Genomic DNA, 15,558 nt, shown 5'->3' on the forward strand with positions numbered 1-15,558 from the left:
AGTGTGTCGTTGGTGTGAACCAGTGTGTCGTTGGTGTGAACCAGTGTGTCGCTGGTGTGACTCAGTATGTCATTGGTGTGAACCAGTGTGTCGTTGGTGTGACTCAGTGTGTCGTTGGTGTGAACCAGTGTGTAGTTGGTGTGAACCAGTGTGTAGTTGGTGTGAACCAGTGTGTCGTTGGTGTGAACCAGTGTGTCGTTGGTGTGAACCAGTGTGTGTCTCACTCTGAAGCCTCCTCGGTGACGCCTCGGCCTGCAGGCCCCTCCTCTGCAGGTACGGCGAGGCGTTGGGCAGCGGCAGAGAGGAAACGTCATGAAGCTGCAGTTTGTACCAGTGAGGCTGGTCGTCCAGCAGAGCCGACTCCAGCTCGATCAGAACCTGAACGCACACACAGAGCATGAAGCACACACAGAGCATGAAGCACACACAGAGCATGAAGCACACACAGAGCATGAAGCACACACAGAGCATGAAGCACACACAACATCCTCAAGGAGGCTCCGTTCCAACCAAGTCCTCTCACCTCCCCTAAGAACTGGCTCTCCTCTTCCCGGACTCTGGCCTGGTCCCACACCGTTAGCTCCAGCATCCGCTCTCTGAACTCGCGCCGGTGCACCGGGGAATACATGAAGGTCTGATTCCACCGAGGCTCCAGGGACTTCTTCACTGTTTTTGTCCGACGCTTACTTTTATCACTGCGTTTTTACAAAAACATTTTTTACACCTTTTGAAGTGAAACGATTTGAATGCGGAGCCACAGCTAGTCGACATTAATATAAATTATTATTATTTACCTTCTGTCAGGCAGGAAGTAGATTTTGACGTAGGGGTTTCGAGGACGGCCGTCGTCTCGAACGGTAAGTTCCTTGGCACCGAGGACGGTGACGATCAGCTGATGACCAACTTTATCGTACCACAGCTTTATCTACAGGAAGAAAAAAACAACACAACAAGAGCTATAAACAACTGGAGAAGGGATTTTTTGAACTGCAGTGGAACATCAAGGAGGACAACCTTGAACACAAATAAGAACCACTAAAATGGTTTCAAAAACATCTCGGAACGGAGAAAAAAAAAGTCACTGATGATGAAGAAATAAACTAAATAAACTAATATTTGGTTTCGTTTTCTACTGAAGTGACAAAAAAAGGAGCAGAGATCCACAACAGAATTGTCTTAAGACAATTAAGACACAAACTAAACCAAAAGCTACGTTTATCTACAGAACACAGATCTCTCACTTCTATCTACTCTACCGTTTACCTGGATTCTGGGGACCAGAGGATGTCTGTTCGTAGTCTGAAAACACACACACGTCAACACGGAGACCACTGTCATGTGACGACCGCGAGACGGGAGAGGAGCTGTAAACTCACCGAGACCTGTCCGGTCAGAACGCTGGGGCTCAACGGAGACGTGACAGAGATGGCCGGACCGACTTTCTGCGAGTCGAAGGAACTGGAACCTGAACACAGCAGACAGAAAGACATTTTTACAAACCTGGTTTACAGTCTGTTTAGCATTTTAGGGCAATACAACCCGTTTAAAAACACACAACTTGTATAGCAGCTTTCAAACAAAACAACTCAAAGTGCTTTTTATACAGAACAAGAATGGGAAGAGTTATTATCTTCTTGCGTGATATCGTGAGATCTCTTATTGTTATTATTATTATTATTATAATTATTATTATTATTATTATTGTCCTCTTATCTTATTTCTGCTCATTGGTTCATTAATAAAATGTATCCAGAGCTGCAAAATGTGCCAAAACTGTGATTATCAACTGGTGGCCCATGGGCCACTTTGAGTTTGTTAAAAGGGGGCCTTTCTGACCAGTGGGAGTGACATTATAAAACAAAGACTATATCGCAAATTTTAACATTTAGTATTAGTTTTTACACTTTGGGACAAAAGAAAAAACATATTCATGTAAACAAGATAAACACTGTAAATAATTTATACCAAATTTGAATAAAAAATGTCCACCTAACCAAGCTTTAAAATCTTATATCAGCCAAAAAATCTTTTTGATCTTGTCTTGAGACTGATTTAGTAAACACGAACTGTTTGTGTAAGAATAATAATCTTGTTTTCAGAATGTGTAAGATTATTTGTCTTGTTCGTCTGAAAATTTGACTGAAATTAAGTCAAACATTTCTGCCAATGGAGTAAGAAAATTTTACTTGGTAAGACTCCTTGAAATACTTGATTTGACTCAGTTTTTTCTTACTTCAAGAATCTTACCAAGTAAAATTTTCTTACTCCATTGGCAAATATTTTGACTTAATTTGAGTCAAATTTTCAGACTAACAAGACAAATAATCTTACACATTCTGAAAACAAGATTATTATTCTTACACAAACAGTTCTTGTTTAGTAAATCAGTCTCAAAAAAAGATCAAAAAGATTTTTTTGGCTGGATATAAGATTTTAAAACTTGGCTAGATGGACAGTTTTTTGCAGTGTACTACTACTGAATTTACAGGCATATTTTCTTTTAATTCTTATAATTTTCTAGCCTAGTCTTAAAGGTCTTCAACAATGACAAATTTGAGAGAAATATCAGACGTCAAGGCTGGAAATTGGAAGTTTGAAGTGGTCAAAAGGCTACTAGCATGATCTAATGCTTAACATATTTCACTCTATTGCAAACAAATTGACAGGAAAACTGCTAAAGCTAGCCTTTTCTGTTGTGGACACAAAAACCTAAATATGTTATCTCATATTAGCTTTGGTCAAAGTTTCAAAGAGGCGCTGCAGATGGATCATAGAGCCACATGTGGCCCCAGAGCCGCAGGTTGCTGACCCCCGGCCTTTAAAGTGCCTGTGACATCAATTTTTTATAATAAATATGAACGCATTTTTGGAAAGGTAACAGTGACAACATATTGTAAAGAAAGATTTCATGCAACTGAGATGAACAGTTGTTGAGATATTCGCATGTAAAGTCACAGGAAGTGATGTCACAGGGGAATGCCTGAATGTAAACWGAGCATTGCTGCAAAAGCAGACAACACAGATTGTAGAGAAGAATCAGAGGTTTCTGTAGATTATTTTAATAGATGAGGAAGAGTCAGAGTTCAAAAAATATTGTTTTATTAAACAAAAACCAGAGAGTTTTATTTCTTGAAGAGTTCCCCTTTGATGTCACTTCCTGTTTCATGTTGTCAGAGCAAAGTTCAAAAGAAAATATGCATATTATGGGACAAAATTGGTAAAATCATGTGTATTATAGCAAGTTTCTTAAATATAAGGATGTTTTCTTTGACTTTTTGTATTTCGTGCATAAGTATGTCACAGGAACTTTAACTCATGTCTGAAAGAGGTTCAGCAGTGGAGAAGGATAGAAGTGGGTTTTAACTGTTTGTGGTGGTTTTATTGTGCTTCACTCACTGGAATCCAGGTGAACGTTGGAACCATCAGCTGCTCTTGAAACATCTCTGCAGAACACAAACCGACAGTTATTAGAGATGTCGATAAATAATATTTAGAAATGACTTGACCTCGGATAAAACACTGGCTGAAACGTTCAACGACTCACCTGATTGGTCTGCAAACCACCAGCTCCACCTGTGGYTCTGGTTTGGATTCCATGATGATGTTGTAGACCTCGTTGAAAGTGGCGCCCTGCAGAACCCGCCCGTTCCACTCGAGAACCTGATCGCCTGAGGCAGGAAGAAGTGGTTAGAAAGAAAAGGATCCAGCATTGTGCGCGTGTAAAATAACCAGGTACACTTCCAGTAACTCTGCTGTGAATCGAGTGTTTACCAGGTCTCAGATGTCCAACGGTGTCAGCCAGACTTCCTTTCTTCACTTTGGTGATAAATGCGCAGAGACGACCCGACTCCGTCATCTTTCCCCCGACGACCTGGGAACACATCGCTCATAAGCAAGGCGCTCAACTTCACGTAAAAAAAGAAAAACAAAAGAGGAAGACATGAATCGGGAGCATCACCTTCAGTCCCAGCAGAGCTCCTGTGTCTGCAGGAACCGTCCCGTCCTTCATCCGTTTGTTCAGCACGATCCGACCAATCAGACGCTCTCCATCCTTGGATGGTTGCCACGTGACCGGCTGCTGATAGGTCACAGAAGAAACAAACATACCAGGACAACTGTAACCAAATATTTTCTTTGAGAGCAAGATAACTGACTGATCAAAAACTGAATATTGAGGACTTTGTGATTTTAGTTACCATTGACATAGGTGCAGGCTCTCCATGCCAACCGTGATCCCACCACTGGCTCTCCATGTCTCCTACAGACAATGAGGTCCAACAGAAGCTTTAATTCCAAGAATTTAACCAGAAACTTCTAATAATCAGTTAAAGATTGAGAAAATGCATGGAGAGGACAAAACAGTGAAACATAAGCTCCCATCGAGCTAAAATCCTACGTCAGACAAGATCGGGACACCTCCTCCCAAGAGGGTCCGACATAAAATGTTCTGTACTCACAGGTCTGTGTGGACGCCATGAAAACCGCTGCTTCAGAGGTAAAGAGAGAGCTGAAGAGGAGGAAGTGAACCTGCAGCTCCTCAGTGCCCCTCGTCCTTACTGGGTCTGCAATTGCAATTTGCCCCGAGTTCTGCCTGCAGGCTGCAGAGCAGTTCATACCTGTCTGTAACGAGATTAGCTCAGGCCGAACAGGGAGTCCACCTTCCAGCCAGTGATTCTGCTGTTAGCATTGTTGGCCTTTACTACTTAGTAAGTTTGAGTTTGGAAAGCTGTCAGAGACCTGCCAGAGCAGGTCGGACAGGAACGGTGACGGACGCTGGTGAGATTAGGGCGACATCTCAGCATCAACCCTCCTTTTATTCCACCTTTGCACCAAAAAATTACTCAAATCCAGATGTTACCCAGGAAATCAACCAAAATTCCAATTAAAAGCTTATCCGGCCCCCTTATTGCCCCACCACCTGTGTGTTGGCTGCAGGACCCTCCTGCTCTGTGTTTCTATTCCTGTTTCTCTGCAGTGACTCCTGATAATCCACACTCTTCCCTTTTAATCCAATTGAACGAGAGCTGACATCCAACAGCACCAAAACACCAGACCAAAGGGTTCCTTCTCAAACGGACAGGATTATCAGGGACGGGTTCTCCAGGGATCCTCCAGGGGTGCTCCAAGTTGTTCAAGTTTCTTAGAGGTTTTTTTGTGGTCGGCCTCTTGGTCCAGGCGCCTTCGGCAGGACTGCATCGAGACCCTGAGCTGCCCTGTCACCTCTGAACCTGATGGGAGGAGCTAGGAGTCCTCTGAGCCAATCAGAGCTCATCATCTCCGATGGCTCTGGCACTAAGACGCAGCAGATTAACTTTGTCAGCGCGATGCCTGATTCCCCTGTGAGAAAACAGCTGAAACACCTCTGACAGCCGCAGCGGCGTAACAAACACCATCTGCACAACCTGTGCAACTTTTAAAACATCAAAGCAACTCTATATAAAAGAAGGCGTGCATAATAGAGTAGAAGTTGAAATCAGTGGACCTTCAAGGGCCTTTTGAGTGAAACAGGAAGTGCTATTTTCAACAWCAAACTCCCCCCAGAGTARTTTTCTGGTTGGTCCTGCTGTTTGTGTTCTCACCAGAACCCTCTGGTGTGAAGCTAGGGGAGTACAGGTGGAGCTGGCTGGAGGTGAAGCCAGATCCAGCCGTAAGCAGATTATCACACTGAGCTAATTTAAGTCAGAGACGGAGAGAACACACACACTCACTATCCCTGGTTCAACTCCCTGTTTCTGCTCTCAACTTAAAGCTCAAAAACTCATGATATCCAGACTGAAGGTCACGTGTTCCAGGAAGAAGAAAAAAACACTCGCCACTAGAGGGCAGCAGAACACTTAAACACATCCACTGGTCTGTTTGTATTAGATCTGTGGGTATTAGACTAATTACGACCTAAAGTTGTTGTCCCTCAGTCTTCTTAATTAATTAGATTACTTTTAGTTTTGATTAACAGTTATAAGATTCACATCTTCTACAACACCAAATTTAAGCTTCAATCTGCTAAATTAACTAAATTAAAGCTCTTTTAGCATTTGCTAATGTTTATTATCTGCCTTCGTTTAACCCTTTACTTTGACTTGCAGGTGAAACATATTAAACCTTCTGTTTTGTCTCTGAGGTTGCTCTAAAAAGGTTGTCGCAGCGTTTTGTTAGTAACTCACGGTCAGGCTCGTCGCAGCTGGTGTACTCAGGCGTGGTCAGCAGCTCCTCCTCTGAGCTGCTGAAGCTGCCAATCACGTGCATCTTCCCGATCATCCGGCCCCTCTGCGCCATGCAGTCGTTGGCGGGCTTCCTCTTGAGGGCGGAGCTCGGGTCCAGGTGCTGCTGCGGCAGTGGGCTGCGGCGCGGCGACGTGGGGCTGATGTGATTGGCCGCCTTGTCGACAGAGAACGACCTCTGACCTCCGGCGCCGAGCAGTCCCTGAGGCTGGTTCTGACGGACCGCTGAGAGGGAACCAGAGTTTTAACGTCACGTGGCGAAGCACGGGCAGGCCGTCAGGTGTTTTCTTACCCGGGTGTCGGACGTTCAGGTGTTCGGGTTCTGCCACTGCCAGGGAGACGTCGCTGTGCCGACGCTGGTGACGGACTCTGCCCACCTGAGCCAGCATCCTCATGGCCTCCTCGCTTGGCTGCGGCTTCACGGGGTAACGGGCCAGATTTGGGTCGCTGCGATAACGGGCCTGAAACTCCTCCTCCTGTCTCCGCCTCTGCTCGCGATCGACCAGAACCGGATCGAAGGGGTGGTCCTGATCCAGGAGAGCAGGGAGGTCAGCATCAATGAACTGTAACATTACACAAATGTAAGGTTTTAACTACTGTTATTCGTTTGCCTGACCTGCGAGTGCCAGCGGCCTCGGCCGTCTTTGATTGGTCGTCTTTGCACTCGCAGCTCGGTCTCCCCGTTACCGTGGTAGCTGTGCAGCGAGCGGTTGCGACGATCCAGACTGTGGTCATATGGCGAGCGAGGCATCCTGCCACCATCGTAGTACGAACTCGAGGGGCTCCGCCTCCTGCCAAACACACAACCAATCAGATCTATGCAGAACTTCTTTCAATGAAAGTCGCTGCAAAGTCATTTAACTTCACCTGCAGCACCCAATAATTATATGTTATTAAATTAATTCAATATAAAAATATTACAGAACTTAAAATCTATACCCTAACTCAGGGCTATTCAACTAAATTGTTCCTTGTGCCACAGGTAATGCAGATCAAAAGCTAAAGGGCCAAACCAATGAGGTATATACATATTAATATACCTCATTGGGCCAAACATCCAGCAATTAAAGTCATTATGTAAATAAACCAAGTATTACAAAGATCTGTTACCTTTGAAATAGTTTATTTTGCTGCATTAATCATGAATATAACATAAAAAACCCCATGTAAAAAAATGTAGTGATAATAAAACAATATCCAGGGTTCCCACACCTTGGTCAACTTCAAATTCAAGGACCTTTCAAGGACTTTCCAGTACCAATTTCCTCAATTTAAAGAACCATGCGCAACGGCTATTACCTACTGCTACTGCAGAATGTTACCAATAAACAGATTTAATATCGTAAATTAAATGAAAAACTAAACAAAATAGAAGAGTTGTTGAGTCAGAAACAATGACGCCAGTTTACCGTAATCCTGAGTTATCCACCTCAACAAATGTAATGTTTTTTTATTTTACAATTTATTTTTGTGAGATGATGAAAATCAGTTGTGTGAATAGAGAATTTCAATCCCCCCAAAAAACATTTAAAGATTTTCAAGGAAAAGTGTACTTTTTGGCTGTTTTCACAAACTTTCCAGGGCCTTGAAATGTTTTTTTTTTTCAAATTCACAAACTTTGAAGGATTTCAAGGACCCGTGGGAACGCTGAATATCAAAAACAAAAATAACATATTCTGCCTCATACTCAACACAAATAATATTTTGACATCTCTGACTTGTCAACTTCTTAAACCAATTTTATTTTCACTTTCATAGTTTTATTTTCAGCTGCTTGTAATTTTAACTGTCTTGCGTGTTCATAGAAATGTTTTTTACCAGCTTCTAGCCATGACATTTCTGTAGATACCAAACATGTCTATGTTTAACTAAAAGAACTTAAGAGTAATTAAAGAAGAAAACCGGGGGAGATGAATGAACCAATTGACGGGCCGAACTGTGGTCACTCGCGGCCCGATGTGGCCCGTGGGCCGCCAATTGAATAGCCCTGCCCTAACTTAACTTGAAACTAAGATTTGTTTAGTCAAAAATGGGTTTCTTGTAGAAATTTGTACTTTCAAGTAAGTTCTACTAAAAACTGAAATCACACAATTCTCTGTAATCTATTTAATAAATAATGCAGTAAAACAACAAAGATTTTAAAATGTGAGATGCATACTTACATGCAGGGATTGTTTCTGTTCAGTGTGTAACAATACACACGTCATACAGATGCTGAGTAACACACCTCATCCAGGTGAAAAATAAAAGTGTCTTATTGTTTTTCTGTAGCTTGCTGACGGCTGGAAGCATCGTGTCGTTGGTTGTTCGACATGCGGCAGAGTGACACATAATCACACACTCAGCAGGTTTCTGACTGACAGCCGCAGCRCAACAAAAGCCCCGCCCACCCCGATTTAAGCCACGCCCCCTCCTGTATCCACTGCCTCGCTGACTCCGCCCACATGTGATATTACATCACTGCTGTTAGCTTTTGTTAGCATTTGTGTGTTAGCCTTCTGTATTTAGCAGTGCAATAATCCCCAGTGAGCTGCAGGATTATTAATCTGTTAATCTGATTAGTGTGTTTGTTTGTGTGTGAGTGCCGGTGTGTGTGTGTGTGTGTGTGTGTGTGCGTGTTTAATGAAGGGGGGACGAGCTTTTGTGTTGAAACAGGGGTCTGGTTGTAAATGTATCTGTTCAATCTAATTAAGGCTAATTCAGATGTCAAAAGATGAGTCTGAAGTTTACTTGACTCAACCTGCAGACACAGCTGAGGGTTAAAAACCCATTTTGTCTTTTTTTTTATTTTGTAAATCTTTTGAAGTTGATCTAAGACAGGGGTTCTTAACCTTTTTGACCTCTGGGCCCAATTTGTTGAACATAAAGTGTCCCGAGGCCCAGTCAGACTTTAACAATGTACGGATCAAAATGGTTATTATTCTAAATCTTGGTTTAATTTGTATTGTATTTATATTATAACTAAACTATCTTAACTAACATAACTAAATTAAATACACTTACAGTTTAAAAGTAAAACTCCTGTCAAATAATCATAAGACATGATTATGACAAACATTTTTATATTGTAACCTGCCCATAACAATTATTTGAACAAACATAAAAGTCAGGCAAGACAGGCATATACAGTATATATAAAATGTTTAATGTAAATGTTTCAAATAAAAAAAAATTTAAAATAAATTTGATAAAGTACAAATGAAAATAAAGCCTTTTTGAACTTTTGCAACCAGAAGCTGCTCTTCATATTAGTCACAAACAATAACAGTAACAACAGCTTTTTGACAAGTTTAAAATTTCTTTAAAATACATTCAAAATGTTTAAAAATAAACTACAAAAATTAATTTAAAGTGCAAATTAAAATATAGTTGTATCTGCAGCTGTATTTGATAATGTTTTGAACTTTTAAAATATTGCATGGTAAAAACAGAGGCTGTACTTCATATTAGTGACAAACTTTGGTCTTTTTTGATGGATTGCTTTCAATTTTGCTTCTACTTTTAATTTAAAATAAGTTTAAGTAATAAGTTTAAATATGTTTCCATTCTCAGCAGGTTTCTAAGGTTCTTCTTCTACATATTAAAAAAAGTTGTTAAACAACTGATTGGCGCACTACCACTACTAGTGGTGAGAAAGTGTATTGCACCTTATTTAAAATCAACGCGGTCCCACGGCCCTCTGCGGCCCAAAGTTAAAAACTATTGTTCTTTTGAGGCCCTCAAGGTGGTGCTCACAGACCACAATTGGGCCGCGGCCCATGGGTTAAGAATCTCTGATCTAAGAGGTCTAAATCTGATTTTCCGATGTCGACACAAGTTCAGTCTTTACAATAAACTGTAACTGAGACAACGAAAGACTTACTGGTCTGTGGCTCCGTTGCTCAGAGGCGCCATGGCTCCTGGCAGGCCCTGAAGGGGCAGGTGTGGGGGCGATGCACTGGAATAAAACTCCCCTGATCGAGTCAGGATCTCCTGCTGCTTCCTGCACACGTTGCACACCCACATCACCTAAAACACAAGATCATTAAAGTTAAACAAGCTTGTCTTTATTAGTTTTATTTAAGAGTTACAGAAATTTTTGCTGATTTTAATGATGGGCGGATCAATACTGAAATATCAATACTAGAATTTAATCTAATGTCATTTCTAAAATCAAAATATCAATATTTTGATACTTCAGTCTTTTCAGATAATGTATATCATCAACAGGAACACAGTGGAAAGTAACTAAACTGTTGAAATCTTGTTTAAATAATACAAGGTTGGGAACTACTTTTTCTTCTGCCTGGGTAATAATATAAGCGCAGCAGCACTCAGTCTGTAAATGTTACATGTTCAGTATTTTCATGTTTGCATCTGCATGTAATGTAAATTCAGAGGCAAGTCATTCTTTTTTAGCAGTTCTTATTATTTTACTTCTTTTTTTATTGTTTAAAACATCATTTATATATATATTTTTATGATTGTGTCCCTTTTTTTGTTTGTTTGTTTTTTTGTATTAGCTCGGCTTTTGTAAATGAGGAHGCTACATCAACATTATTCTGAGTTTAAAATGAATTATTAGGATTTACCAGATACATTAGGTGTATCAGGATCAGAAAGGAAACCCTGAAGGTCTCAGTGAAGCTGACCTTATTGGCCCTCAGAGGGACACGCCCACCGCAGCGGGCGCAGAAGCGACTCTGGCAGTAGCAGCAGGCTCGACCGCAGCCGTCGGCGAACTTGGTTTTGTGGCAGATGCCGCAGGTGGGAGACTCCGCCCTCGCCGTCTGAGCTGCAGGTGGCTCCTCCCCCAGCTTCTTCACTTGGTCTTTGTACATTTCAAACTGCTGATGTAACTTCCTGTGGAGAAAAAAAACAACATAATAAAATATTAGGAGCCGATTTAAATATTTTCTCTACGACAGTAAAAAGTTTTTTTCCTGCATTGTATTATGGGAATATTAGCAGAAGATGGTGTAAGTCTTAAAATTGAGGGAATTTTTTAAAAAGTTTTATGCAACATTATGTAACACAGTTAATGTTTGATTCTCCGTCCTGGTTCTGGTTCTAGCCACACCGGACCAGAGTTCTGAGCTGAGCCAGACCGTCAAAACACACTGATCCGCTCACCTCCTACGGGTTTTACTCACGTCTGCGACTCGTTGTCAGTCGGACTTTTAACCTGCAGAACTTCGGTCACGTTGGCTGCAACATTATTGACCAACTGACTGAACCCTGAGAACGGATTCCACCTGTCCAGGTGACACAGACAGTCAGCTGACAGGCTGCGTGTTCACCCAGGAGGGGGAGGAGTCAGTTTGGGAAACAGGAAGTGGTTGAGAGTGTAAAAGGTTGGTTTGGAGGAGAGTTTTTTTTTTACTTTTAGTACTTACGAAGCTGGGGGAGGTTTCTCTTCCTCCTGATCCCTGCAGACATGAATGATGATGACGATGGTAAAATAAAAAATAACAGAACAAAAGAAAAATAAAAAAGAACAGAACAAAGAAAAACACTGAAACTGAAGCATAAAATAATCAGAAACATGGAGAAACAGTCTGAATGAGCTGCTGAAGTCATTTTTTGAAACAGGTAAATAGATTCTTGTTGTTAGTGAGGAGGTTTTAAAAGYCATCATTGCTCAGGACCTTCTGATGAATAAAACTAGCTGAAGTTCTTGACACTGATGAGTGTCGAGGTTTTTTTTTGTCAATATTGCAATTCTTCCACTAAGATGTGTGTTGTGTGTTGACATGAGCAGCTTGTTATTTTTCAAAGCAAATCACATGATATTGATAATGTTTTTGTGACATTTCCAGTTCCCACTGTTCCTGAATGCAACAGCTGGGTTGAGCTGTCAGTCACGACTCCACACCCACTGTCATCTGAAGCCCCGCCCCCATGCCAAAACAGGGCCAGAAGTACGAAACTATTAAAAAATATACTTTTAAAAAACGTGACACTTTTCCCCTGGAATTTGACAAACGTTTTTTAAGCTTCTTTTTTTCTGTTTCAATTTTTTTTTCAGTTTCTATTTTTTAAACAAACTTTATGGCCGTAATTTAACTCCATAATCTTTAGTGAAATGTTCGTGTATTTTTTTTCTATAAGGGTGAGGAGGTTCTACAGGATAAGCTTTAGAGATCTGTGATAACCAGAGGTGTCAAGTAACTAAGTACAAATACTTTGTTACTTTACTTAAGTAGTTATTTTGGTTATTTATACTTTAGTGGAGTAATTATTTTTCAACCTACTTTTTCTTCGAGTCCTTACATTGTAGTTAAATTATCTGTACTTTCTACTCCTTACTTTTTAAAAATGCAAAAAGTATTCAGTTTCTGTTTAACTTTGATTTGTTTTCATTCCATCTTTTCACTGTTCATAAAAAATAAAATAAAAATAAAAAAATTAAATAGAAATCTATCCAGATACATGGAGCCCTTGGATAGAGTGAATTTGATTGTGGTCTAGTGCTGTACCAAACGATTATTTTCTAATCGATTAATCTAATAATTATTTTTTCGATTAATCGATTATTCTAACAACTAATCTATAAGTTATTCTGATGTGAGTGCACTGGAAATTCAAAATGTTTTCATCAAATTAACAAGAACAGTTCTTTAATATTGTAATATTATTGTAATTGTAATTGTAATATTTTCATGAAAAACTCACCACTCTTATGCCAATACGGTCGCAATGATGCATTTAGGTACCGAAACAGAATTGCAAGAACATTCACCTGGTGTTTATGTAATACAGCGAATCGATAATAAAAAATCTGCGTCGACAAATTTACATAATCGACGTCATCGATTATTTCAACTAATCGGCGCAGCCCTACTTGTGACGTCCACGGCCTACCCCAGTTACCACKACTGTGCATGTGTGTCAAGGACAGAAAGGCAGACGTGGCAGTGGAAGGTGTCAAAGCAGTTTGGAGAGAAAAAAAGTAAAGAACAACAAAAAAAAGAAAACGATTAATCGATTATTAAATTAGTCATCGATTATTTTAATAATTGATTAGTCGTCGATTAATCGATTAATCGATTAATCGATTAATCGTGGCAGCCCTTAGTAATGAATGTGAATACTTTTGACACCTCCGGCGATAACACATATTTAAATTTTTGATTTGTATTTTTGAAATATTTGACAGATTAAACAAAAAGCACAAACACTAAAATGTTTTGGGTAATGATGATAACTCATTAAACTTAAATTATTTAGTCAATTAACCTTTGATTCACCACCTATGACTTCAGCAGCTCTAAATAATAATAATAATAATAATAATAATAATAATAATAATAATAATAATAATAATAATAATAATAATAATAATAATAATAATAATAATAATAATAATAATAATAATAAGAAGAAGAAGAATAATAAGAGGATGGAAAAGTGCATCAAATTAAAAGCACAGAAATAATGTGATAATCAAACGAAAATAAATCTGGAGCTGTTGTGAAAACACAGGGAAGGAGTCAGCTTCATTCTTTAATTGTGGATTTTTAGAGAATTTAACTGAAAAACAGGAAAATGTAAATTCTCAGACGAGAGGCTTCTTCCACAAACTGTTCCAGTTTAAGTTTCCAGTTTGTCTTCAGAGACATCTGCTGGGCTCAGGTGGACACAGCAGCTCCACCAGTGACCAAGGACATCATCTCAAGTAGTTTCAGATACCATCAAAAAAAACAGGAGGCACCCAGAAAGAGTCGTTTTCTGATGGATCAGTTCGTTTGATCCAATCCAGACCTTCGTTTAAAACAACTGCGTTGATAACAAATCAGCCTTCAAAGATCCAAAAACACCAGCAGCTTCTGACCCATTAAACCCCGACCCACCAACACCCCCCAACTAATGGGATAACTGGATTAAGTCTGCAGTAATTAAAACCAACAAAAAAGCACAGAAGGGCTGTTGGCAACATCCAGACTGTGAAATAACCAGGCAGAACCACAGAACCGAACCAGCAAGCATCCTAAACTTGAAATAAACTCCAGCAAATAATTTATTTTCCCTTTTTTTTTTTATTATAAGTCCAAGATCAGGTGGTGTTCTGGAGAACTTCCTTCAGATATTTTTGCTGCTGCTGCATCAGCACTGTTCTGAGATTCTGACCCAGTTCATCCTTTAAAATGAGCTGATGCTCAAGCACTTCTTCTTCTTCAGGACAGATCTAACAGCCTTTTTGTGACATGACTTTTTTTTTTAAATGGAGTTTTCCGCTGCAGCTGATGGTGCCAACACCTCCACTTACTTCAGCATGCTCTGCTCCTTCTCCTCCTCTTTCTTCTGTCGCTCCATCACTGACAGGATGATGCGCCGCTCCTCCTCGGTCAGGTGGCTCAGGTCCGGCAGCTCCGGCCCGGCCCCGGAGGGCGGTGCGGGTCCGGCCGCTCCAGACATCCCGACAGAGAGCCGCTGGAGGAGAACGACGTAATAATAATTAAAAAAAAAAAATACAAATAAATAAAAGATAAAATAAACGAAGGCAGTCAATTAGTTCAGCTCGGATGAAGGCTGTCAGTACCTTCAGTAAATCATGATGACAGTGATGATGATGATGCTGATGATGATGATGATGATGCTGATGATGATGATGATGATGCTGATGATGATGATGATGATGATGATGGAGGCTGCAAAGCTGCAGAGTGTTCTAATGTGTTCAGCGGCTCCGCGCGCAGCTCCGTGGCCGCGGTGAAGCCTCGAGGAGCGGCCAGACGGCCGCATCTGCACCCGCCATCACACCATCCACCTGTTTATGTGCTCATCCGCCCATCATCCACCCTTCCTTACCGACCGGCGCAGCGGCGTCCTCCCCGCCTGTTTACTCCGAGCTCATGTCGCCTCCTCCGGCGTTCGGCGGCGGCGGCGGCGGCGGCTCCGGTCGGTCTCTCATCCTTTCACTCCTCCGCCGCGGTCTGGGCTCTTCCGCTCGGCCTGCTGTCGTCGCGGTTGCCTTTCGCTTCGTCTCGGCGGCGGCGGAGGAGACGGAGACGGAGAGGGAAAATAGATAAATCCTCCATAGGAAAAAAGGGGGCGGAGCCTCGACACACGACGGCGCTACGTGCGGCAGAGATCAGCTGGTCGTCGGGCGGGTGGGCGGTGGTGCTGCTGCTGCGGGGCTAAACATAGACCAGCAGCCTAAAGATAGACCTACAACCGGACCGAGCCCACTCGGTCGATCAATAAACTCAGTCACACCGTCTGCGAGCATCATCAACACCAGCGGGCTGTGCAAAAGTTTTAGGCAGGTTAGGAAAAAACATTTAAAAAAATGTTTATCTTTATCAGTGAGTGAATTTTACAAATATTGACCACTGATATTGACCCAACACATATAAGT

At 41.2% G+C, this 15,558-nt stretch overlaps 2 protein-coding genes across 2 annotated transcripts in view; both read right to left on the reverse strand.

The window, feature by feature from the left end:
* The window catches only part of rims2b (regulating synaptic membrane exocytosis 2b), a gene marked incomplete at its 5' end in the record, with an annotated part of 25,704 nt that extends 14,078 nt beyond the window's left edge, over window positions 1-11,626 (reverse strand). The window contains 17 exon segments of the mRNA XM_014022442.1: window positions 225-378; window positions 524-695; window positions 795-925; window positions 1,264-1,299; window positions 1,377-1,465; window positions 3,397-3,443; window positions 3,545-3,668; window positions 3,772-3,871; window positions 3,959-4,078; window positions 4,197-4,258; window positions 6,162-6,443; window positions 6,511-6,745; window positions 6,835-7,009; window positions 10,081-10,226; window positions 10,850-11,060; window positions 11,351-11,452; window positions 11,594-11,626. Of these exon segments, the coding sequence (XP_013877896.1) occupies window positions 225-378; window positions 524-695; window positions 795-925; window positions 1,264-1,299; window positions 1,377-1,465; window positions 3,397-3,443; window positions 3,545-3,668; window positions 3,772-3,871; window positions 3,959-4,078; window positions 4,197-4,258; window positions 6,162-6,443; window positions 6,511-6,745; window positions 6,835-7,009; window positions 10,081-10,226; window positions 10,850-11,060; window positions 11,351-11,452; window positions 11,594-11,626 (2,219 nt within the window).
* A 1,622-nt stretch (window positions 11,627-13,248) lies between these two features.
* Window positions 13,249-15,558, reverse strand: part of LOC106527529 (C2 calcium-dependent domain-containing protein 4C) — a 20,604-nt gene continuing 18,294 nt past the window's right edge. Inside the window, exon 4 of the mRNA XM_014022445.1 lies at window positions 13,249-13,261. The gene's annotated coding sequence lies outside the window, so the exon portion shown is untranslated. The remainder of the gene's footprint in view (window positions 13,262-15,558) is intronic.

The sequence above is a fragment of the Austrofundulus limnaeus genome, unplaced genomic scaffold (assembly GCF_001266775.1).
Source record: "Austrofundulus limnaeus strain Quisiro unplaced genomic scaffold, Austrofundulus_limnaeus-1.0 Scaffold330, whole genome shotgun sequence".
NCBI classification, from domain to species: domain Eukaryota; kingdom Metazoa; phylum Chordata; class Actinopteri; order Cyprinodontiformes; family Rivulidae; genus Austrofundulus; species Austrofundulus limnaeus.